Genomic DNA, 23,684 nt, shown 5'->3' on the forward strand with positions numbered 1-23,684 from the left:
TGGAAGTTGCAGGGACCCAGAATAGCTTAAACCATCTCACAGGAGACAACCAAAGGTGGAGGACTCAACACATTCCGATTTCAAACATTATTTCAAAGCTCCAGTAATCAACATGATGTCATACTGATGTAAGGATGGACATAGAGATCAACGGAATAGAATTGAGAGTCCGGAAATGACCCATACAACTATGGTGAGTTACTTGTTGGCAGCAGTGCCAAGACAGTTACGTGGGAAAAGAACAGCCTTGTTCGCAAGTGGTGCTGGGACAACTAGGTGCTCACGTTTAAAGAAATGAATTTGAATCCAAACCTCACACCATAGGCAAAAATTAAGTCAAAAGGGATCAAAAAATGTAAGAGCTGAAACTATCAGCCTTCTGTAAGAGAGCATAGGAGTCTATCTTTGTGACGCTGGGTTGGGTGACGGATTCTTAGCTATGACGCCAAAGCGCTGATAGTAAATGCCAAATGGATATAAATGAACTTCATCAAAATTAGGAAAAAATTTTTGCTTTAAAGGACACCACAAGAATGTGGTAAAACAAATACAAAGAATGGGAGGAAATATTTGTGTATCGATAAGGGTCCAGTGTTCCGAATGTAGAAAGAATTCTTACAAATTAACAGCAAAAGGACAACCCAATTAAAAATGGGCTAAGCATTTGAGTAGACATTTCTGTAAAAAAGATATACAAATATCCAAGAAGGACATGAAAAGGTGTTCAAAAATATTAGTCGTTAGGGAAATAAAACCTGAAAGCACAATGAATTACAACTTACCGCCCACTAGTATGGATACAATTTCAAAAATGAAAGTAAGAAGTGTTGGGGAGGATGTGCAGAAACTGAAATCCTCGTACATTGCTGGTGGGAATGCAAAATGGAACATCTGCTGTGGAAAACAGTTTGGCAGCTCCTCAAAAAGTTAAACAGAATTGCTGTCTGACCCAGTTATCCCACTCCTAGGTGTGTATTGAAGACAAGTGAGGACATAAGCTCTCACAAAAACTTGTATACAGATGTTCCTGGCAACCTTAATCACAACCGTCGAAGAGTGCAAACAACCCAAATGCCAGCCATGTCAAGAATCTATCACGTGTGGTGATACCATATCGTAGAATAACATTCAGGCAAAAAAGAATGGAGCCGTGATACTTGCCACAACATGGATGAATCCTGAACACATTAAGCTAAGCGAAAGAAGCCGTGCTCAAAGGCTGTGTAATGTGTGATCCTATTTAGTTGAAATACCCAGAATGGACAAATCTGTGGAGACCGGAAGCCGAGTAGTGAATATCCAGAGTTCCTGGGAGAGGGGATTGGGGAGGGACTGCTAATGGTATAGGGTTTGTTCTGGAATTAGATATTGGTGACACTTTGCACAACCTTGTGCCTGTACAACTAAAAAGGGTGATGGTACACGACGGTACATGACTTCCAGCTCAATAAAATGAAGAAAAAAAAAAATTTAATGAAAGCAGGTACGTACCTTTGAATAGTTTTTTGGCCATTTTTAGAAATGCGGTTGGCTACACCCAAAAGACCTAGTAAGCTGTTCAGATCTTGCCTTCATCAGTTCGGTCATCAGAGGTGACCACTGTAGGCGGATGAGGTGTGTCCTTCTTGTCCCTGTTATCCGTATTTACAGACTGCACGTGCGCACACATATACACGTACAGACCCTGGTTGACGTGGGAGTACTTCTTACATGCTACTCCCCATTTAAAAATACACATAAAAGTAAAATAAAAGCAAAATAAAGCCCTCTGGCCAGTACAGATTTGCTCCTCTCATTCCGTTTCAAGGCCAGTGGGTGCTCCACGGTATGATACGAACACGTCATCTCTCATTTCCCCTTCCAAAGGGTGTTGACTACTAAGGGCCATTTAGAGTTTCTTTCCCCCAGAAATTTCTTCTTGTCCTGATACACATAGCTCTGTGCCTGTGTGAGTATTTAAGACCAGTTGGTAGCAGTGGAGATTGCTGGATCAGAGGTTCCTTCAGTACAGAAACGTCTCTGAAGTACTTGCTTGTGGACCTGATACTGTTCTAAATGCTGGGGAGACGTCCCTGAAGACGCACACGTGTGCCCCGTTTCATGAACTGAAATTGTACTGAGGGTGGGGACAGGGTGGAATCAGATTTTGATAGATGCTGCCACAGAGCCCTGCGAAGTTCTTTTACCAATTCATGCTTCCCTCGGGATGGCTGGGGTAACAAATGCCCCTTTGCTGGCCTCCAGCACCCCATTCGTGAAGCAGGGGCTGTTGACAGGAGGCTGAGCGCTTTCTCCCAGGCTGTCTACAAGATCGTGGAGTCTGCAGCTCGAATGATACCTGTGGAGATTTTTTTTTTTCAAGATTATTTATTTATTTTTTTGACAGACAGATCACAAGTAGGCAGAGAGGCAGGCAGAGAGAGGGGGAAGGCAGGCTCCCTGCCGAGCAGAGAGCCCGATGTGAGGCTCGATCCCAGGACCCTGAGATCATGACCTGAGCCGAAGGCAGAGGCTTTAACCCACTGAGCCGCCCAGCCGCCACCCCCCCCCCCACCGCCGTGGGGATTTTAAGAGTAGTGAGACCGATTGGGGCACGTGGATGGCTCAGTCGGTTAAGAGTCTGCTTTCGGCTCAGGTCATGATCCCAGGGTCCTGGAATCGAGCCCTGCCTCGGGCTCCCTGCTCGGCAGAGAGAGCGCTTCTCCCTCTCCTTCTGCCTGCCACTCTGCCTACTTGTGCTCTCTCTCTCTGTCTGTCAAATTTATTAAAAAAATAAATAATCAATAGCGAGACCAAGATAGAGCAATCCACTACCCATTTAGGTGTATTCCCAGGTAGGAGGGGAGCTGGGGGTGATGTGAACCTGTCTGGGCAAATTACCAGAGTGTGCGGGGACAGGAGAGGGTGAGAGGCTGGTAGAGGAGCAGTGGGCAGTACCTGCCTGTACTGGGATGTACCACTGAGAGAGCCAGAAGCAGCAGTCCGCTTTGGGAGGGACAACTGGGAGTGAGGGAGCCTTGTGTTCCCAAACAAACCATTGTGTGCAGGGTGCAGGGGAGCTCACTACCATGCAAGGACCTGTGCCTCCCCCCGAGGTCGCCATCATCCCCCTTCTGACCCCAACCTGTCAGCTCTACAGATTCTAATTGAGTGGGGACCAGAGAAGGTGTCAGTGGGGCACGTGAATGCTTCCCTGATGGGTGAGCAGGGCAGAGATGAAAGACACCAGTGGATCTGATTGGTCTAGATGGGATTGCCTACCAGGATCTTCCAGGGGAGAGAACTCCCAATGGCTGCAGGTCGGGGCGTCCTAGAGAGGTTAACGGTGCATAGGTAGGGCTTTGAAGAGTGGAGGTGGAAGTGGAGCGTTTGGAAACCTGCTGTGGAACCTCAGGCTGCTCATTCACAAAAAAAAGGCTGAAGATACTGGCCAGGTCGGTGGGATCACTGGCTTTTATTCTATCCTCTAGTCTGTCTTCCAGTTAGGTTTTTAAACGGTGGATACTGGATCCCACAATAGGGATATCGGTGCCCAATAAGCAATCACGAAATCTTTCTCCGGTGCCCCGTTATGTGCCCAGCAGACTACATGCGGGTCCTGGATGGGCAGAGATCTTTCAGAGACATACTCATGACATTCTCCAGACCAGGTTTCTCCAGGGAATCCGACAGTGACCCACTCAGCCCAAAGAAGTGAACAGTTAAATGATGGGATTTTAAGCATTAGACAGGAGATGTTTGGGTGAGAGTAGGTAAGTAAGATATAGGCAGGTTCTCAAGTCAGTGAACTTCTCACCAGTCCTGACTGTATTCACACCTGAGTCTGAAAGGCTGCAGATGCAAGACTGGGTTCCTGTGTTCCCCGGTTCCCGGGGGAAGTGGCCTCAGAGCTGGGCCAGTGTGTGTGTGTCCCCTGAGGAGGACAGCGTGCACCAGTTGGGCCCACATTAGGCTCTGTCCCCAAATTCCACAGCCTCACAGTAGATACATGCCCGTGAGCAAATAGCCCTGCTCTGGTGTTGGCCTCGTGGGGCGAGAAGAGGGGGAAATGCATGTGCCTCACAGTTTGCACAAAGCCTGGCAGCAACTGGAGACCCTCATGCCACCTTTCCCTTTAAAGCAGAATTAGGGATTGAGAGGAGGGGACAGCTTTCCTCTTTGGGGAGATGATAAGGTGGAGGGGTGGGTGGAGCAGGGGCACCCCTCAGTGGTCAGGTACGTGGTCTGTGGCATGTGTACCTGGCAGGGCAACGTGAACCCCTTCAGCATCTCCTTCCCCCACTCGTGTTCACTGGCTTGCAAAAGATCTGCTGGCTGAAGGTGTCCCTTCTGTTCGGGGCTCCGGTGGACACTGGGAAAACCAGGTGGCTGCAATGCCTGCAAGGTTTAGGAGCTGAGAAGGCTGAAGGGAGCGCTGTGTCAGGGTGAATGCGCTGCCGGCCAGACCTTCCTGAAGGCAGGGTGGCGGGGACCGGACCTACCCTGAGCAGCCTGGGACTGTCCTGCTCCACTTTGCACAGCTTTCGCTCCTCAGCAGGTGGGCTCTGGGACCTTAAGGATAGTGTGAGTCTCCTGAGGATGGTATGAACACTGCCAGCCTAGACGATATCCCTATTTTGATGGGCGGAGGGCTCCACTGTGTGTCAAGCCTGGGGCGGGGCCCGGGGGGTGGGGGGCGCTGCTGCCCTCCTGGGCGTGGCCTGGGCCTAGTGCAGCCTTGTCTTTGTCCAGAAACAGCCAACAATGGCAAAACCTGTGAGTCACCCATCCTCTGGAAGAGGAGGTTCCTCGGGTGCCTGGACGGGCCCACTAGGATAGGGGCTAATACCCTGGAGACAGCTGTGTTCCTGAAAGGCTCTCTGGAGTTCTGCCTTTCGAGTGTCTCACTCGTGGGGGTGGGTGAGACCTCATTGTGGCTCTCGTTGACATCTGTCTTGTATGGGGTGACTTTTTATATTGAGAAGCAGGATGTCATTTCTCTGAGCTGGTTTGGGATCTGTCCAGGATTTGAGATGTCTTGAGCTGTGTGAGGGTGTGCCGGCGTGTGAGATCACTGAGCTGTGGAGTGCTGTGTGTCCCAAGTGAGAGTTCTCTGGGCTATTTAGGGCTTCCTCCCAGCGTGTGAGGTATTTGACCTGTTTTGGGTGCAGGGTGCAGCATGGAAGGTGTCTGGGGCTGTTGTCATGAAGTACTTTAGGAATTAGGGTTTGAGCCCTCCTGACAGTGTGTGTCGAGGTTGGCATATTTGAGCGCCTGGGGGTCCAGCACTCTAGGTTGTGAGATCACAAAGGTTATTTGTCACGGGACAGGGAGTGTCCGAGTAAGCTCTGTGTCCACAGTACAGGTGCTCTGTGCTGTTTGTGCGTCTGCATGCAGGGTTGTGAGCTCTGTGGTTGTGTGACGTGCAGGGTGTGTGGTCTGTGAGCTATTAACTTTTCTATGTCGCAGGTGGTTAGGTTCCTAAAATGTATGTGGGTCTGTATTTTAGAATTGATTTGTCTTTGAGCTGCTTCTTGTCCCTCTCCTCATTTCTTGAGTTTCCAGGAGTTTGAGTTCTGTGCCTTGTTTAATCTTGTGTGTCCAGTGCATTGCAGTCTCCTTGCTGCCCTTTCCTGGGTCTGGAGCTCATTCTCTCCAGCTCCCCACAACCTGGCTTCCTTGTCTAGGCCAGTGAGTCCGTGTGGTTGGCTTCCCTCGGTGTGTTATTGGGATCGTTTGGGTTTTCCTAGCTGTAGTGTGCGGTCCATGAGGTATTTGGGAGTCTGTGTCCAGGTTGTGATGCTTCCGAGCTGGGTGGGGGGATATCCCGGTCCCAGGGTGAGGTCTCCTACGTCTGTGGTGCTGTGTTGCAGGCATTGAAACTTCTGACCACGTGGCTGTTTATATCCTGACTGAGAGACTTTGTCACATACCGAGTTCAGACATGAGGTGTTTGTGACCTCTGCCCAACGTTTCAGTCCGACAGCTGTCCGGAAAGACGGAGCTCGATCTGAATGAACCGCCGGGATTCATCCATTCCAGCTCTCAGTAACCTGGCTTCTCGACCATTGACTCCCTGTGGTGTGCTTCCCTCAGACCCTTCCCTAGGGTTGGGTTCTCCCAGTCCAGAGCTCTAACTTACCTATTTCATGCAAATCTCAAGTACAGTTTGAAATGGTAGTCAGTATCCAACTCAAAACACCAGAACCAGTGCTTCCCTAAAGATACTCTTCGCAAGACATTTTACTGAATCCCAAGAGGTTCCAGGTAAGAGACCCTGCTGCCCTTTTGATAGGGAGTTGTGGGAAATTTCCTTAAAATACGGGATCTTTTTTTTTTTTAATCCTTTCTCTTGCTGGTACCTTGAGAGGCTCAGGCAAGAAAGGCATTCAATTTTACGTTTTTGACCAAACAAGCAAAACAACCCTAAAACACACACACATGCACGCGCACGCACGTACACACACACACACACCACCCAGTACGCCCAGTAGTAAATACAAGGAAATTGTATTGGAAGTGTAAATGGAATCCTGTGATTAATTGTAAAACTAAATTTCTGATCACGTTAGATGTCTGTCAGGATTGGCTGTATTCCAGCAGACGGGACAACCAAAAAGATGCCTTCTTTCTCCAGATCTCATAGGCTGCAGCTTCTATCTGATTACTGCGGTCTAAGTAATTGTAACCAATGTAGGAATCACAGAGCCTATTAAAAGCATGTCTTTTCCTGTGTCACATCATGACACCTCTGCCTCTCTGTGTGTGTGTCTCTCCCCGCCCCCCCCCCCACGCCTCTCCTCCTAGACAGACTTTCTCAGGAAATACAGGAGGCACTGCCAAGGAAACAGACTCTGACCCGTGGAACACAGATTGGAGCCCAGTGATGTCCCAGGCTCTAGCAATGCCCATTAGAAGTCTCAGTCTCATCTCCACTAAAAATGGCAACCTAATTAGAGAAAAGAGAAATATGCCATACGCAGGTTCTCAAATGGCAGTCCTGATACAGCTGAACTAGGGCTTGTGAGAAAAACAGCTATTCTTTCAGACAGCACCGGTCGCACATGGCTCAGGGAGAACGCTAGTCCTGTGAGACACTAATGTGCGCACGGCCTGTTTAGGGAGATTCTCCCTCTCTCGCTCTCAGGCCCTCGCTTTTGCTCGTTCTTTCCCAGGATCAGGTTCCCACCACCCCGCAGCCAGCGCACACCCTCGGTTCCTCAGCCCAGGCTGTGAAGCGTGCCTCCCAAAATGGAAGGGTTAAGACTAAGACCACCGAGAGGAAGAGTCCTCCCGGCTTCCTAGGCCGACCAGCCGCGCGCGCGCGCGCGCGCGCGCGCGCGCAGACACTCCCTAGGAGAGGAGAGGCTGCGTGACGTCATAGGAATGAGCCCAGGGGCCCAAGGCCGGGTACTTTTTAATCCCTTCTCCGGCTGTACGGGGCGGGACGGGGAGGGAGCCGGGAGTGTCCGGGGGGCACAGTGGGCGCATCTCCCTGGACCGCGGCTTGGGTGCATGGAAACCCTGATGAGAGCGCCCGGGAGGTGGGAGGGTTGAGCCCGCCCCCCATGGCGGCGCATCAGAGTGACGACGAGTACTTCCTGAGATCCCCGGGAGCATTTCCGGGCTCTGCAGGTCACATCGCAGACGACGCACGTGGTTCTCAGCTGGGTGGGCTGGCCAGGGAGGGGCTTCTCCGTGACACCCTGTTTAGGTCCCTTGCAGGGGCCACGCGTGAGATCTGTGTTACAAATTTTTGTTTTCTTACTAGGGGTTTTGCGTAGGCTGCGCATGCACGCGGGCGAAGGCAAAAGCAAAACTAGGAGAGAGCTTGTCTATTCAAGCTCTTGCAATCTGGAGAGCACCCCATCTGAAGATCAGTGTGTGTCGGCGGGGTGGTTTTGTCTTTTCTTCGTAGGGATAAGTAGACACGTTACAGCGGGCAGATTTAAGGTAGGGGTGTTTCTGCATTCAGGACTAGTCTCCGTCTGTGGACCAGGAAATGTTTCTCTCCGTGTCTAGCTAGTTTCAGGAGGATTGACCTTTTTAAGTCTCTGTGGCTGTTCCTGAGACAGCAGGAAGCTGGGAGAGACTGTCTGGCCCTTCAGCCAGAAGAGGAAGGTCCGTGTTTGGCCTTCTCACATCTAAACCTCAGGGTCGCCCAAGAGACTGATGGTGGGTATGACAAAGAGTGAACAGCAAGCCTTCTCAAAGATAGAAGGGGCAAGAGTGGTCCTTCCGGGTCAGCCATTTGTGCACGGCGAAAGCCTGTGGAGATTTCTTGCCTGTGGCTTTTGTCATGGCTCAGGTGAAGTTCATCGTTGTCTGTGGGGTAAAAATGCGCTTGCCCTCTTTTGTGCCTGTCCAAGCAGATATCCAGATAAGCAGAGATTCTCTTTTTAACTCTGGAAGTAATCGATACCTGACAAGCACTTCATGGTTTTTTGAAAAGTACTGTTTTCCTGATCTAAATGAAGGAAGCAAAATGAGTCATTATCCCAGAATAAGAGCATGGTGCTCATCTTACAAGTGAGGAAACTGACCACAGAGAGGTTCAGTTATCTGCCCAAAGTCACACAGGGAGTAAGTGGTGGGGCCCTGATTTCAAATCTTGGTATGGATGGCTTCATCACCTGTCGGCCATGCAGGAACATAGTGTTGGTTTCCAGATCCACACATCTGGTTCTGTCCTCTCTGAAACGACACACCTCCTGAGACAACTGACAGGCCTACAGACAGATTGCACTCAAAAAGTGCTAGCCAGTCTCTGGGACACTGGGGATGGCCTGACGGGGAAGAGAAGTGTTGGAGGAAGTAGGTCCCAAAGGCTCACCACCATCCCTGAGGGAGAGCCTACCAGAGGAAGACTGAAGGGCCTGAAAGGGGCCTGTGTTTCTGAGACGGGCCGATGGGCTAAGTTCAGGACGTTGTTCAGGACGTTGCTTTGAATTATTATTTTTTTTTTCTTTTAGCACTGACAGTCCATGCTGCGTGTTGAAAACACGCAAGGCAGTTAAGTAAAACCAACCAATATATGGATGAGTAGAGAGAATCCCTTTGGACCCAAGGAGTACCTGACTGTCAAACAGCTCTGTGCCGTGCAAAGGAAGAACATTTTCGAGACGGAATGAAACAAATTAGCTCTTTTTCCTAATTTTTAGTATCCTTCCCTTCCAGTTGAAACGACTCAGGCACAGAGAAGCTGGGTCAGCTCCCCCAAGTATTTGAGGTACTAAGTGGTTGAGTGCAGAGGCAGAGAATACGCAACGTGTCCAGAACCGACTGCGTCCACCCCCACTCCCCATACATCTGCATCTCCTCCGGTGTTGCCAAACTCAGTGAAAAGCAACCTTCTACCCAGCTGCTTGGGCCGGCGATCCTTAAACCCATCCTTCCTTGGGCAGCTGGGTGGCTCAGTCAGTTAAGCACTGCCTTCGGCTCAGGTCATGATCTCCGGGTCCTGAGAGTCCTGTCCCGCATCGGGCTCCTTGCTCAGCGGGGTGTCTGCTTCTCCCTCTACCCTTCCCCCCTGCTCACGTTCTCTCTCTCACGCTGTCTCTCTCAGATAAAATCTTTTTTTTTAAAGCCCTCCTTCCTTGTTGCCTCTCTCACCACCCCTCAGTTACTAAGGCCTGTCAATCCAACTTCCTCCATCCTTCTAAATAAGATCTTGACACTTCTTCCATCACTACGGTTCGATCCCTAGTCCAGATGACCCTCCTCTGTGCTGGATAGTCACCACCAATCTTGACCCTTGGCCACAAGTGTTTTCATCCCACTGCCTGAGGGACCTTTCTTAAATCCTAATCTGGTCTTGTCTACCCTGCTCAAAACTCTGCAGGGGGCATCCTGCTGTTTTTAAGATCACATCTGCCTCTTGGACTCGGCACAGCAGGCCTTGCCTGCCCTCGAAGGCCTCGTCTTCAGCACACCGCCTCCTGCTCCACCCCACGCCACATATCCAGCCCCCTTCCGCCTCTTTCTGTTTAGCAGGTGGCCAGTGAACCCAGACGCTCTCTCTTCTCTCTACCTCTCCTTTCCCCAGCCCCACGCATGCCATCCCCTGTGGATCGAGGATTCACTTCACTTGCCTGATTCCTACCTATGTTCAGCTGGCAGGTTCAGTAGAGGGCAATTTCCACTTAACGCGAGGAGTACCTGGATGAAAAGGCACTGTTCACAGAACTTTGTGCTGAAAAGAAGTGATGGAGATTCCGTTATAAATCCCCCCAAATGGACAGAGGTTTTACTCTGGACCACAGTGAGCTAATTGGAAATGCAATCTGACGGCAATTTGGCCTTTCTGGAAAAGGCTTCCTTGCTTAGACTAGGTTTACACTCGGCAAAGATCTCACCTCATTTTACATGGAGGCTTGGATCCACGTGACTCGGAGTTTGGAATGTGGCCCACATTTTCCAGTGTGAAGGGGTCCTTCCTTCCGGTGAGGAGGGATAAGCAGAAACATGGAAAGAATATGTCATTAGGGCACCTGTGACCCAGGACATTAAGCAGGCCTGCAGCCACCTCCCGTGGACTTTGTTCTGATGCGCTAGTTTTTCAGTGGAAGCTGCAGTCTGAGTTTTCTGTTGGGACGAGAGAAAGTATACGAACTGGTCTTTCCTTTACAAGGGGTTTGGTTAATTTGTTCCTGTGGCGGTGGAGGAAGCAAGGATTAGCTGCCTGCTCCTATGGGAACTCACCAAGGGAGTCTGACAGTGCCTTTGTACCAGTCCCTAGGGGCCCCCACCAGGTGCCCGCAAGCCCTAGAGGAAACTATGTCAGTCCCTCGAGCATCCAGTGGAGAGCGTGAACCCACCACTGGTTTCTCCCTGCCATAGGCTCAACTCAGCTACGAGATTACCCGCATTCACTACAAGCCCTGTAAGCACAGCACACCTCAGCATGAAAAGAAGTGTGTGCCTTGGACAAGACAAAAGGTGGAACCACCAGTCCAACCAGTACCGCCCCAACTCCCAGCCCCGGCCAGAGGGTGGGACTAGACTCCCAGGGGCCTGGCCTACTTTCCTCCATTGCTGACGTGTCTCTAACACAGGGCACGGTGTGATTGCCTCTTCCCGCAGCCTAGGTCTTGAGGAGCTAAGGTGTGCGTGGTAGATAACAGTGTGATTACCCAGGGACTCGGGTAAGCCTGAAAGCCCAAGGGCCTCAGACGGGGAAGCAAGCCGAAAGGAGTCAGTGGCTGATGCAGGAGAGGGTGGATCTGGAAATCCCACCTCCGTTTTGCCTGACTCGAAAGCCAGTCTTGGCGCTCACGACGACACACCTGGATTGTGTTTCGGTTGCTGAAATGGAGATACTGTTCCACGATTGCACAGTCATCGTGGTCCCAACACCGTGTCCACCTTGAAACGCAGGTCCCTGGCAGGGTAGAGCAACCCCGAAAGGTTCTAAGACTCTGTGTCTGCCCTCTGAGGAGCGGCCCCGAAGCAACAGCCCTGGAGTCCCTTGGCGTGGGAGGCTTGCCTCAGAGCCCACAGCCGAGCAGGGCTTCAGCTTCCAGCGTTCCCCTGTGGAGAGGCCCTTTGCCACGTTAGAGGGACTTCTGCGATCCACCCCACTCCCCAAACTCGGTCTCCACCAGTCCCACTCTGTTCCCCAGAGACTATGAATGGAGAGGCAAGGGGAGCCAGAGGAACTGCTTTTGGCGGCTGCGTCACCGCCGCGGAGCTGGCCAGAGGGCAGTGGTGGTTGGAGCTCGGTAGACCGAGGCCGGAAATCTGGCTCTGCCTGTGGGGATCTCTGGGTTTTTTCAGCTGGCAGGTCTGGAAAATGTGGGTGATCCGAGTGCTTGCCTCATCAGCCTCCACCCCTGAGAAGTGGGTCCTGACCAAACGCACACGTACACTTAGAGAGGGGGAAGACGCCCTCCTCTGTGTTCCTAAGGTACTTCGACTTAAATTCCACCATCAGTGTTCTCACAGAACATGTGGTGGTCATCTGCTGGCAGATTCAGCCTACCTCGTCCCTACATCCCCAAACCGTGTCCAGGAAGCTGATGCGTGGTATTCAGCTGGCGCTTAGAGCACGTTTTGTCAGCGAATGAGGGACCCTGACCCAAGGTGACCTTATGACTTCACCATAAAGGGTAGCTATTGTACCAGCTGTTTCTGGATTACAAATGGAGGAAACAGGACATCTCTGTACTCAGATTCTCTTTGGGGGGGAGGAGGAGGAAGGCTGCATCTTTTGTACCACCTCTAACTGCACATGCTTAAAAGAAAAACTGCGAGGCTATAACGATCTTTTAATTGTGTGGGACACTCTGTCGCCCCATCAGCCACGATTCTGATCTCACAGTGGAACTTGGATCACGATCCTCGGAGCACCAGTGAGCTCAGAGAGTGTCTTCCAAGGGACCGGTGCACACAGCAGGTGCCCACAGTGATGTGTCCAACAGGTGGACTGTTGAGTGAATTCAGGCTGCTAATTAAGGGTGTGATGCTATGGCTAGAGGACAAATGCCCTTGGGGACAGGGACACGGGCTCCCAGGTGAAGGGTGTGTCGGTCTGGGGGAGTGCTGTCAGCCTCTCAGGGAGGTGCTCTTCCTCACTGTCCTTCCAGCTCTTTGCCAAACGTGCCTCTTCTCTGAATGGTCTTCTCCGTGTCCCTCCTCTGCCTACCTTCCAGCCTGATACAGGCTGTCACTCAGCATCTGTGATCTGTCGGTGTCCTTTGTGGTCCAGCCGACTGAGTTGAAGCTTCCTCACCCAGCAGGATCTGGGGCCTGTCACCCTCTGCTGTCCCCGCTTTCTGTGAGGCTCTCATTCCCTGTCCAGCCCCCCCGACAGTATGTGCGCCGTGGCCCGGCAGCCTCTGCTCCAGACACTTCTTCCTCAGTGTTCCCTCTTGTCTGGAAAGTCCTGACCCAGATACCTGCCTCTCGAACTCCTCTCCCTGTTCACACTGTTGGTGGAAGGTCGCCTCCTCAAGAAGCCTGACTGGTCTCACTCCCCTGGGGTTCCTTTCTAGGTTAGGCTTTGGGGCTTACAGATCACCCAGAGAGGCAGTGCCACCAGGGGTGCTTACATCTGGAGTCAGGATGCACCTGGGCTGCAGTTCCGTCTCTTGCTGCAGGTGAGCTCTTGAGATGTCACTTACCCTCCCCACACAGGCCTTTTCTCCCTTGGGACCATGGAAGATACACGGATTCTGCGGGGTTGGTACATCAAGTGAGATGTTCAGAAAGGGCCTCACATTCTCCTTTATTCCATTTGGTAGGTATTCGTGAATGCCCCCCTGAGGTTGAGGCTCTGATGGGTGAACAAGACAAAGTCCCTGGGCTCTGCCAGGGCCTGGGCTAGTGAGCGAGCCAAACAATCCGCCTCTGACGGCTGGGTGGGGTTTGGGGCCGGGAAAGGGGAAACGCAGGGTGTTGTGGAAGTTCGGGGGAAGTTCAGGGGAAGGAGAAGGAGGCTTGCTGATAGAAACGCTGCCTGAAACCCCAGACGGGGGTAGGAGGCGAAGGGCTTCCTCACTGCCGTTACCTTCCCAGACGTTTCGTGCAGGACAGGTGTGGCATCACCCTCCAGTCCTCCTGGCCGAGTGAGAGGAATGAGGGTGTGAGCCGGTGCTGGCCAGTGGGAAAGGAAGAGACAAGGAAACTCCCTTGTTTATACAAAAGATACGGGACTGGAAAGTCTCTTTTCTGCACTGGACCTTGCTGTATCTGGATGTTGGTCTTGGAACATCTGTTCCAGAAATGGCCACATCAGAGCTGGAAAGAACCTACGTCCTTGATGGCATCACTGGACTCCGGAGTGTGCCCACCCCCACCCCCCCCCCCCTCTGATTTCGTTTGTGTGACCGTGACTTGCCTTTGTGCTCAGGCCTGTTTGCAGCACGAAGCTGACTTCCTGATATGGTGAGCATCATGGGGTCTGGTTCTCTGTTGTTTTGTGGAGCCCACACCATATAATGGGTAAGGACAAAGCTCTGACCCTAGACACCCTTCCTTCCAACCCAGTTCTGCCACTTGCAGTCACGTCCTCTGGAGAAATTTACTTGGCCCTCTGTGCCCTACGCTCCTCTCCTGTGAAATGGGTTTGTTATTCTTTGTAATAAAAACACCAGACAGAGAAGGTTGCATTTCTGAGTACGTAATGAGGTCATGCAGAGATGGTTCACAGAATTGGGCCTGGCACGTTCCCTGTCATTACAACCACTGAGGCTGCCACGGGATAGGTTGCAGGTCACGCTTCACACTGAATGAGCCACGGCCAAGAACGTGGAGATGGCATCAGACGTGTCTCTTCAGCCCCAGAGACTCTCTTTCTGTGCCACTGTCTTCTCGTCCTTGGTGTCAGGCACAGATGACCCCTCACCAGAAGGCTGGCTTTCCCACTGTGGGTTTGGGGGAACACATTTGGGGGAACACAAATATACATCATGTTCCATCGTGCGCACGAATTCAGGTCACTCCCGTCCCGTCCTCAGATAGCTAGGGGCTGCTTCTGGTGCCGTGGGGGGTGGGTAAGGGGCAGGGGAGGGCAGGGCAGGTAACAGAGCACGGGATGCTCTGGGAGTGCCGTGTGGCATCGGCAGTGCTCTGTGTCCCGGTGCTTGCCTGGATCTCCAAACTCCCCTCCCTGCACCCCAGCATTCAGTTGACACTCTCACCCGATTCCAAGGCAGACCCTGCCACATCAGCCTCTCTCCTTCAGCTTCAAATTGCTCCGGGTAGAAGGGCGTCACTCTGCCTCCACGAGGTTTGTTGGGAGACCTGCAGGAGACAATAGATGGGAACCACGTAGCTGACATTACCTGGCACGTGGAAGGCACTCAGTAAGCGGCAGCATCACCTGTCCCGCTTCTGTAATCCAAAGCAGCTGGCCTGCAAATGGTCCGATCTCCTCCTCTCTCAGGCGGCTGCTCATGTCCCATCGTGTATGTGTGCCACCCCTCCTGTATCCGCTCCCCTGCTGACTAACAGCTGGGTGCTTTCCAGTCTCCTGACTCCTGGGGAGAAAGCTGCAGTGCACAGGGGAGTGCAGACATCTCTTGGAGAGGCTGATCTCCGTTCTTCTGGACATATGCCCAGGGGTGGGATTGCTGCATCACATGGTAGGTTTTTTTTTTTTTTTAAAGATTTTATTTATTTATTTGACAGAGAGAGATCACAAGTAGATAGAGAGGCAGGCAGAGAGAGAGAGAGAGGGAAGCAGGCTCCCTGCTGAGCAGAGAGCCCGATGCGGGACTCGATCCCAGGACCCTGAGATAATGACCTGAGCCGAAGGCAGCGGCTTAATCCACTGAGCCACCCAGGCGCCCCTCACATGGTAGGTTTTTTGGTTTTGTAGTTCTTGGTGCTTTGGAGGGGGGCACCCTGCTGTGAACAAGCACCTGTGACAGTTTCACTTTTAACTTTTTGAGGAACCTCCATACCACTTTCTGTCGTGGCTGTGCCAGTTTGCATCCCACCGATGGGGCGCAAGGGTTCCCGTGTTCTTGCTTGCCCAGTGACACTTGTGATCTGCTGTGTTTGGTAGTTGGTTTGACGAGACCCGTCCTCAGGTGTGCAGCCCGACCTCTCACTGTGGTGTTCACGTGCCTTTTGCTGATGACTGGGGATGTGGAGCCACGTTCCACATGCCTTTTGGCCACTTGTGTGTCTTCTTTGGGGAAATGTCTGTTCAGATATTTCGCTCGTTTTTACATTGGTTTGCTTGTTTTCTTGCTATTGAGTTAGAAAAGTCCGTTATACGTGGGGAAAATCAGCTCCTTGTCAGATAACGCAGTTTGCAAATGTTGTGCCCGTTTTGCAGACTGCCTTTTCGCCTTGTGGGTGGTTTCCTTTGCTGTGCTGAAGCTTTGACGTTGCATGTAGTCCCACTTGTCTGTTTTTGCTTTTCTTGCCTGTGCCGCGGGTGTCGATTCCACGAGATCATCACCAAGACCCATGTCCTGCAGCTTTTTCTTTCCTCTGTGTTTTCTTTCAGGAGTTTACAGTGTGGGGTCTTATATTTAATCTTCAGTCCCCTTTGGGTTGATTTTCGTGTGTGGCGTAACAGAGGGTCCAGTGTCATCCTTTTGCACGTGGGCCTCCGGTTTTCCCAGCGCCATTTTGACGGAGTGTCCTTTCCCCGTTGCGTGTTACTGGCGTCCTCGTCAAGGTCCGTTGACTGTCTGTGCCTTGGGTTTATTTCTGGGTTCTCTTCTGTTCCATTGGTGTGTGTCTGTCTTTCCGCCAGTACCGTACTGATTTACTTACTGTTGCCCGGGACTGGGTTTGGAAATGAAGAACTTTGGTACCTCCAGCTGTGTTCTTCCTCAAGGGGGCCTTAGCCGTCCTGGGTCTTGTGTTGTTCCAGATGCAGTTTGGGATTGTTTTTCTATTACCGAGAAATGCCACTGGGGTTTTGACAGGCATAGCATGGAGTCTGTCATTTTTCTTTCTAATCTTTCATCTTAAACTGTAGATGACATTGATTAATCAGTTATATGCCAGATCTGAGGATTGCCTTAGTTGGTTTTCACTTACTGAACCACCCTTGCTTTCCCGAGCTAACCCACTTGATCATGGTATATTTTCTCTGACCAGATTGCTGGCTACCACTGCTGGCATTTCGTTGAGGAATTTTGTGCTTGTGCTCAGAAAGAATATTGGTTGGTAGTTTTTCTTTTCTTGGTATCGGTGAAATTGTAGCCACAGAAATCACTTGCAGGTGTTTCCTTCGCTTAGTTTTCTGGAGGAAATTGTGTAGAATTTCTGCGTGTGTCTGTTTCTCCTGTCGATACTTGGTAGAGTTCACTGCCGATACCGTCTGGGATTGTCGTCAGAGGTTTTAAACAACCGATTCAATTTCTGTAAACGATACGGAATCGTGCGTGTTATTTTGCCTTAGATAAGTTTAGTAGTTTATCGGTTTGCTAGTGGTCGCATTTATATATGTAGATTGGAATGTAATACTGCCTTCTTACTTCTTTCATATTTGCTGGGTCTCTAGCGAAATGTCCTCTTTCATTCCTGCTATTGGTAACCTATTTCTTTTCTCCCTCTTTTCTCTCTTTTTCTCCAGTTTTCTTGAGAAAGAATTGACACAGAGCAGCGCAGAAGGGGTACAACATAATAACGTGACTTACACATACCATGAAAGGATTACCTCAGTAAGCCTAGTTGACATCCACCATCTCCTATAGATAGAAAAAGAAGAAAAAGAAAACAGGGTTTTCCTTGTGAAGAGAACTCTTGGGATTTACTGTCTAACAACTTTCATCTATACCACATGGCGGTGTTAACTAGAGTCATCATGTTGTACATTATGTCCCCAGTACTTATTTATCTTATAACTGGAAGTTTGTTCCTTTTGACCGCCATCCTCCAATTTTTCCTCCCTCCCCAGATCGCCACCTGTGATAACCACAAATCTGATACCTGTTCCTATAAATGTGGAAGGGTTTTTCCAGCCCTCTGTATGAGTGAGGTCATACCGTATTTGTCTTTCTCTGACGTACTCACTTAGCATAACGCCCTCAAGGTCCATCTCTGTTGTCACAAATGACAGGATTTCCTCCTCTTTTATGGCTGAATTGTGTGTGTGTGTGTGTGTGTGTGTGTGTGTGTGTTTTCTTGATCCATTTACCCGTCAAGAACACCTAGATTGTGTCCCAAGTCTTGCTTATTGTAAATAATGCTGCTGTGAACGCGGGATGCCCATATGTCTTTGACATAGTAGTTCCATTTCTTTCAGATACATTCTCAGGAATGGAATGTCTGCATCATATGGTAGTTCTGTTTTTAATTTTTAGAGAAATCTCCATACCGTTTTCCATACTGACGGCTCCATTTTACAGTCCTGCCAACAATGCAAAAGATGTCTTTTTAAGACATTTATTTGAGGAGAGTGCACTGGGGTGGGGGGACAGAGGGAGAGGGAGACTTAAGCAGACTCCCCGCTGAGCGTGGAGCCCGATGCGGGGCTTGATTGCACCACCCCGAGATCGCAACCTGAGCCAAAACCAAGAGTCAGATGCTCAACCAGCTGCACCATCCAGGCGCCCCATGATTTCTTTATTCTCCACATCCGAGCCAGCATTCTTATCTCTTGTCTTTTTGATGCTAGCCATTCTAACAGGTGTGAGGTGATAGCTCATTGTGGTTTTCAATTGCATTTCCCTGACGATTAGTGGTTTGGAGCAGCTCTTCATGTCCCTATTGGCCGTCTGTACGTCTGCTTTAGAAAAATGTCCGTTCACATCCTTTACCCATTTTTAAGTCGGATTACTAGCCTTTTTGCCATGGAGTTGTATGCGTGCTTTGTATATTTTGCATCTGACCCCCTTGACAGATACGTGGTTTGCAAATACCTTTTCCCGTTCCATACGTTGTCTTTTCACCTCGTTGGTGGTTTCTTTGGTGTGCAGCTTTTTAGTTACATGTAACCCTGATGCTTTGTTTTTTATTTTATTTTCTGTGCTTTGGGGGTCAGAGCCAAGAATTCATGGCCAAGACCCGTGTCAAGGAGTTTTTTGGTTCTGTATCCTCCTAGGAGTTTTGTAGTTTCCGGTCTTCCGTTGAAGTCTTTAATCTACTTCAGGTAAATTGTTGTGTGTCTAAGTCAGGAATCCCGCTTTCTTCTTTGACATGTGAATATTCCATTCTCACAGCACCATTTATTGAAGAGACTGTCTTTTCTCCATTGAGTATTCTGGACTCCTCTGTCAAATATTGGTTGACCATATACGCCTGGGGTCATTTCTGGGCTCTCAGTTCTGTTCCGTTGGTCTGCGTGTCGCTTTTTATGCCAGGACCACACTGTTCTGATTCCTCTGGCTTTGCCATATGGCTAGAAAGCAGGAAGTGGGATGTATCTTGCTTTGTTGCCCTCTCTGCTTTTCTTCTTTTCCTCCATCAGTCCTGTGAGAAGTGTATCCAGTTTTATTGATTATTTCAAAGAGGCAGCTTTTGATGTGAGGCCCTCTAATGTGCCATGTTAGAGATTTCATAGATTTCTGTTCTTAGGCTTTGGTAAATTCTTATTTATTCTTACAGGGGATTTTGAAATGGTTTCTACAGGCTTGAGTGTCCTTTTTAGGTAGATGAAAGCCGGTGAAAATGGAAAAGAATGTGTCCTTCCCTGTGGTGGAAATGCTTTGATTTTAGCAAAAGTCTGCTTTTCGAAGGTACACGAACACCTAGAAGGAGAGCACATGCCAGTCACTCACGGATTGTTGTTAAAATGATGCTTGAGAACAGTCATAAAACGTCAGCAGGGAATTAGCATGGTTGACTGCAGGGACATCATTTGCCATGACAGGTCACGTAGACGCGATGGCGGTTCTCACTTCTGAGACTCTGATTCTGTGCCGTCAGTATTCTGAGCTCTTGGAACCGCATTATCTCACTGAAAGCGCAGAACAGTCCTAGCGACCAGGGCTCATTGCTGTCCCCGTTTCACAGATAGGAGACAGAGGCACGTAAAGGTTATGTCAGGGGAATCATAATGGGTTTTCTCTCTTCTTTTATCACCATGTGCTGCAGTCTGGGCTCTTCGGGCCGTGCACATCCCTTGCTACCTTCATCTTCTTCCTTCCTTCCTTCCTGTCTAGACCCAAGGACCAGGTGGCGCTGCGAGCACCAACTACACCTCCATGGATCCAGTCCAGAAATGTAACTCCACGTTGACTCCTGAATCTTCCCCAGTGATCTCTGAAGAGACTTCACGGGAAGTCACAGCAGCCTCCCCTCCTTCCTTCTCAGAACTGCTGATGATGGGCCTCGGTGACCTCAAAACCGGTGCGGGTACAAAACACCCTGCCCCTCTGCCAGAGGGGCTTCTCCAGCAGCGGTACAGGGATGAGAAAACCCTCCAAGAGAGGCGGTGGGAAAGGTCAGCGTCCCCTCAGAGGAAGAGAACCCTTCTGGGGCACATGAGACGGCGACACCTCGATCACGTGGCACCTTACCGGGTCGAGAGGAAGGCCAGGATCTCTTCCTTGGGGGACAGAGATCAGAACAGATTCAGATGTGAATGTCGATACTGCCAGAGCCACAGGCCCAGTGTCTCTGGGATGCCTGCAGAGAGGAAAGGGGCCCCGCATCCTTCCTCCTGGGACACACTGGTGCAGGGCCTCAGTGGCTTGACCCTCAGCCTGGGGACCAGCCGGCCCGGCCTTCTGCCCGATGGGGTGCTCCAGCAGCAGGAGAGAGAGGAGAAACTCCAACGGGAGATGCAGCAGGAAAGCAAAAGAATGTTCCAGAGGCTCCTAAAGCAGTGGTTGAAAGAAAACTGAGGCTCTCGTCCTCGCGTGACAGAGATTGCAACGGAGTCAGAGGTGGAGGCTGGTGTGGCCAGATCCTAAGCGTGGAATCCTTTTGGGGACCAGAGACTAAGCACTCAGAGAAGTCAGAGAAGGAACAAGAGCAGCGTGAGGACTGGACACTCTGTCCGTGTGAGCATGGATCCAATCCCGGGAAGGTCCTGCTCTTCCCTGCCTGGAATTTCTGGATCACCGTGGGGCTTTCTAGGGGATGTTGCGTACCAGGGGTCCTTAACTTCTGTATCACGGCTCCCATGATGCATGTTGTCCCTTTCCCACCCCGGATCTCTGTCTCTCCTCCCTGCCTCGTTGTCAGTAAGATGTAGGGTTTCTCTGTAGCATGAATGCCCTGGTGACGGCCATGTGCTTTTGTGCCGTGTCACTGACTGCCTCCCAGAAGCAGCACTAGGTCTGCTGGGATGTCCGGGCGCTCAGCTGGGCTCCGCTTCCAAGAATCTGACGCTAAGCCAGGCGCGGAAAGGGACGTAGAACTGGAACATGGTGGTTCACCATTGTGTTCTCTGTGTAAGCCATCGCGAATGCGCTGAGCTAACTGTAGGTCCACATTTCCCTGCTTCGTGACATTGATAGTATTCCCCTGGGCGGAATTTCTGACGGGTTCCCTCATCACGCATACCAAATAAATACACGTATGAAAGGAGAATAGCTGTGGAGTTCTGGTTTCTCGATCCCTGTTGCTTTCTGCTTTGTTAGATCTGAGATCATGACATTTAAATCCTAGAGCAGCAGATCACGCTTTCTCAGGAGGAGAACTCTGAACTGTACGGCTTCACAGCAGGGGCTGGGGAGGGCACCCGGGGACAGCATCACGTCACCGTTTGCGGCCCTGCGGTGGGACCAGCCTTCACATCATCCAGGAGCAAGGGGAAGAGAGCCTTCCTGCCCACAGAGAGCAGGAGGCAGCGTCCGCTGCCCACGGTAGGAGATCCCACGGGATGGTGCCGGTTCCCCTGGCCTTAGGATCTTCAGGTGCCACTCCTCCTCCGTTGCCTGGTGTCGCTGGGTTGGTGCGTGGGAATACCAGTTCCGGGCCTGCTGCGGGACAACCAGAGCATTGTTGAGTTACTGAAGAGTCCTTCTGGGATTTAGACAGTGTGCCTTTGCAGTTCAGGAGGCATGAAGGAATCCATCTACCTTCCTTCCCCAACACACACAACACACATAACACGCACACACACACGATCCAGTGCTGTGTACCCAAGAAGTGCCCGTGCAGTTCCTCTGAATGGACGGTAAATTGCTTTCTTTTGGGCTCTGTGTTTAGGTAGTGCCCGGAGCCGGGTTGTTGCTGTGAGTCTCCTGCAGAGGGAGGTGACTTGAGCACAGGTATGTTTCCTATGTTCTGAACTTGGGATCTTGTCCACAGCTTAGGAGCTCATCTGACCCTGCCAGGGTTGTCTGCCACTTGCAGGGAGGAGGTAAATAAAGCAAGACTTTTCTTTTTTCTTTTTTTTTTTAGATGATTATTGATTTATTTATTTGAGAGAGAAAGAACATGACTGGGGAGCGGGTAGGGGCCGAGGAGAGAGAGAAGTCCACTCCCTGCTGTACAGGGAACCTACCACGGGGCTCGATCCCAGGACCCTGAGATCGTGACCTGAGGCAAAGGCAGACGCTTAACCGACTGAGCCACCCAGGTGCCCTCAAGCAGGACTTTTCTTTCCCGAATCTCTGAGGCCTCAGTGCAGACTGGTCATTTGGGGTGTGGTGAGCAGGAGTATCATGGCATTTCCCTTTATTGATGGTGTCCTAGCTATCAAACAACATGCTACATATTTCTGTATCTCAGCTTATGTAATCCGCTGCCAAAGACCCTTCGTGGAGCAAGACCGCAGTCTCGGTGGGTGGGCGGGGAAGCAGAGCACAGACAGGTGAGGTGACTCGCTCGGTGTCATGCAGGCACCAAAAGGGGGAGTGGCACACAAACCAAGGTGAACCGCATTCAGAGCGGGCACTCTCCACCCGCTCACCACCTGTAACCTCCATAAAGGCTGCGGGTGAAGTGCGGAGAACCGGTGACTTGGCTGGACGTTTCCCAGCTGCAAGCACCAAGTCTTACAAGGTGCATCTTGGAGTCCTCTGCAGAATGCTCGGGGGCAAGGCCGGTCTTCCCCCACCCGGCAGAGTTCACAGAGACAGGAACGAGGTGGCCTCACCCCAGCAGCCGTGCCAGCCACCATCAGATGCAGAGCCACTCGTGAAGGTTTCCTTATCTCCCTTGCCTCCCCGACTCTGTGCTAGGCTGCCTGCTGGGGGGGGGGGGAGTCAGGAGTCATGGCGAGATGGTCCCGGCCCTCGGGAACTTGAGCCTTTAATCAGGGAGAGCTGTGACACCCAGACGTGTGGCGAGAGCCGTCCTGGATCCCCTGTGCCGCTGTCTTGCCGCGAGACGAGAGGAGCGGGGAGGATCGGGCTGGGGCCCTGTGAACCTGGGGCTTGCTGAGGGTGCTCCTAACCACAGACCTGAGGGCACATGGAGAATGGGTGGGTGGGTGTACCTGAGGGACTCACTGGTGCCGCCCCAGCTCCACCTCAAAGGCATGGTCCCCTTGCCTGCGTGTACGAGCATCATCCGAGGGTCCCATTTGACACGGCATACGGTCCCCAAGATCCCGACTGGGAGCCAGGATCCAGCGACGTCTAGAAATGTTCAGCATGCCAGGTTCCAGACCAGAGACAGAGGCAGAGCCGTGGGGAGGCAAGAAAATACAGGGAGAGAATGGGGGTGAAACAGAAGGCTCAAAGACAAAATCTGAATGGACCTACTGCAAGTAAAGAAATGGAATTTGGGAATTAAAAGCCTTCCCAGGCCGCCCAGTCACCCAGGTGACTCAGTGGGTCGAGCCTCTGCCTTCGGTTCGGGTCGTGGTCTCAGGGTCCTGGGATCGGACCCCGCATCGGATTCTATGCTCGGCGGGGAGCCTGCTTCCCCCTCTGTCTCTGCCTGCCTCTTTGCCTACTTGAGATCTCTCTCTCTCTCTCTCTGTCAAATAAATAAATAAAATCTTAAAAAACAAAAACAAAAAAACCTTCCCACAGACAAAAGCCCTGGACCAGCTCTGTCAATAGCCAGTGTAGGAAGTGATCATAGCCATGCTTCATAGACTCTCCCAGAATTGACAGGATGACCGAAGACTTCCTAACTCAGCCTACGAGGACAATACTACCCTGCTACTGAAGCCACGCAGGACAACACAAGAAATGTATAGACCGGTATCTGTCATGACTATCCACACATCATTCCTCACCAAAATGGCACACCAGATCCACCAGCATTTACAAGGGAGCGTGTAGCAGCTATCCAAGTGAGACTTATCCCAGGGTAGCAACATTGCTTTAGCATTCAAAATACGATTAAGGTCAACACCATCATGGTATAATGAGGACAGAAGCCATGTAGTTGAT

At 51.1% G+C, this 23,684-nt stretch overlaps 1 protein-coding gene across 9 annotated transcripts in view; it reads left to right on the plus strand.

Annotated features, from left to right (window-relative positions):
• The window catches only part of FAM156A (family with sequence similarity 156 member A), a 41,697-nt gene extending 20,773 nt beyond the window's left edge, over positions 1 to 20,924 (plus strand). For 3 of the 9 annotated variants that reach the window (XM_032847979.1, XM_032847980.1, XM_032847978.1), the window contains one exon: positions 19,548 to 20,924. In XM_032847979.1, coding sequence (XP_032703870.1) covers positions 19,590 to 20,231 — 642 coding nt within the window. In that variant the 5' untranslated portion in view covers positions 19,548 to 19,589 and the 3' untranslated portion in view covers positions 20,232 to 20,924. Of the gene's footprint in view, positions 1 to 98; positions 818 to 968; positions 1,421 to 5,852; positions 6,416 to 12,971; positions 13,077 to 19,547 lie in introns of those variants that run through there. The other 6 variants (XR_004381481.1, XR_004381484.1, XR_004381478.1 and 3 more) reach the window with 4 other exon arrangements.
• Positions 20,925 to 23,684: the final 2,760 nt, after the last annotated feature.

Source organism: Lontra canadensis, unplaced genomic scaffold (assembly GCF_010015895.1).
Source record: "Lontra canadensis isolate GAN:19392208 unplaced genomic scaffold, GSC_riverotter_1.0 scaffold197, whole genome shotgun sequence".
In the NCBI taxonomy this organism is placed as follows: Eukaryota; Metazoa; Chordata; class Mammalia; order Carnivora; family Mustelidae; genus Lontra; species Lontra canadensis.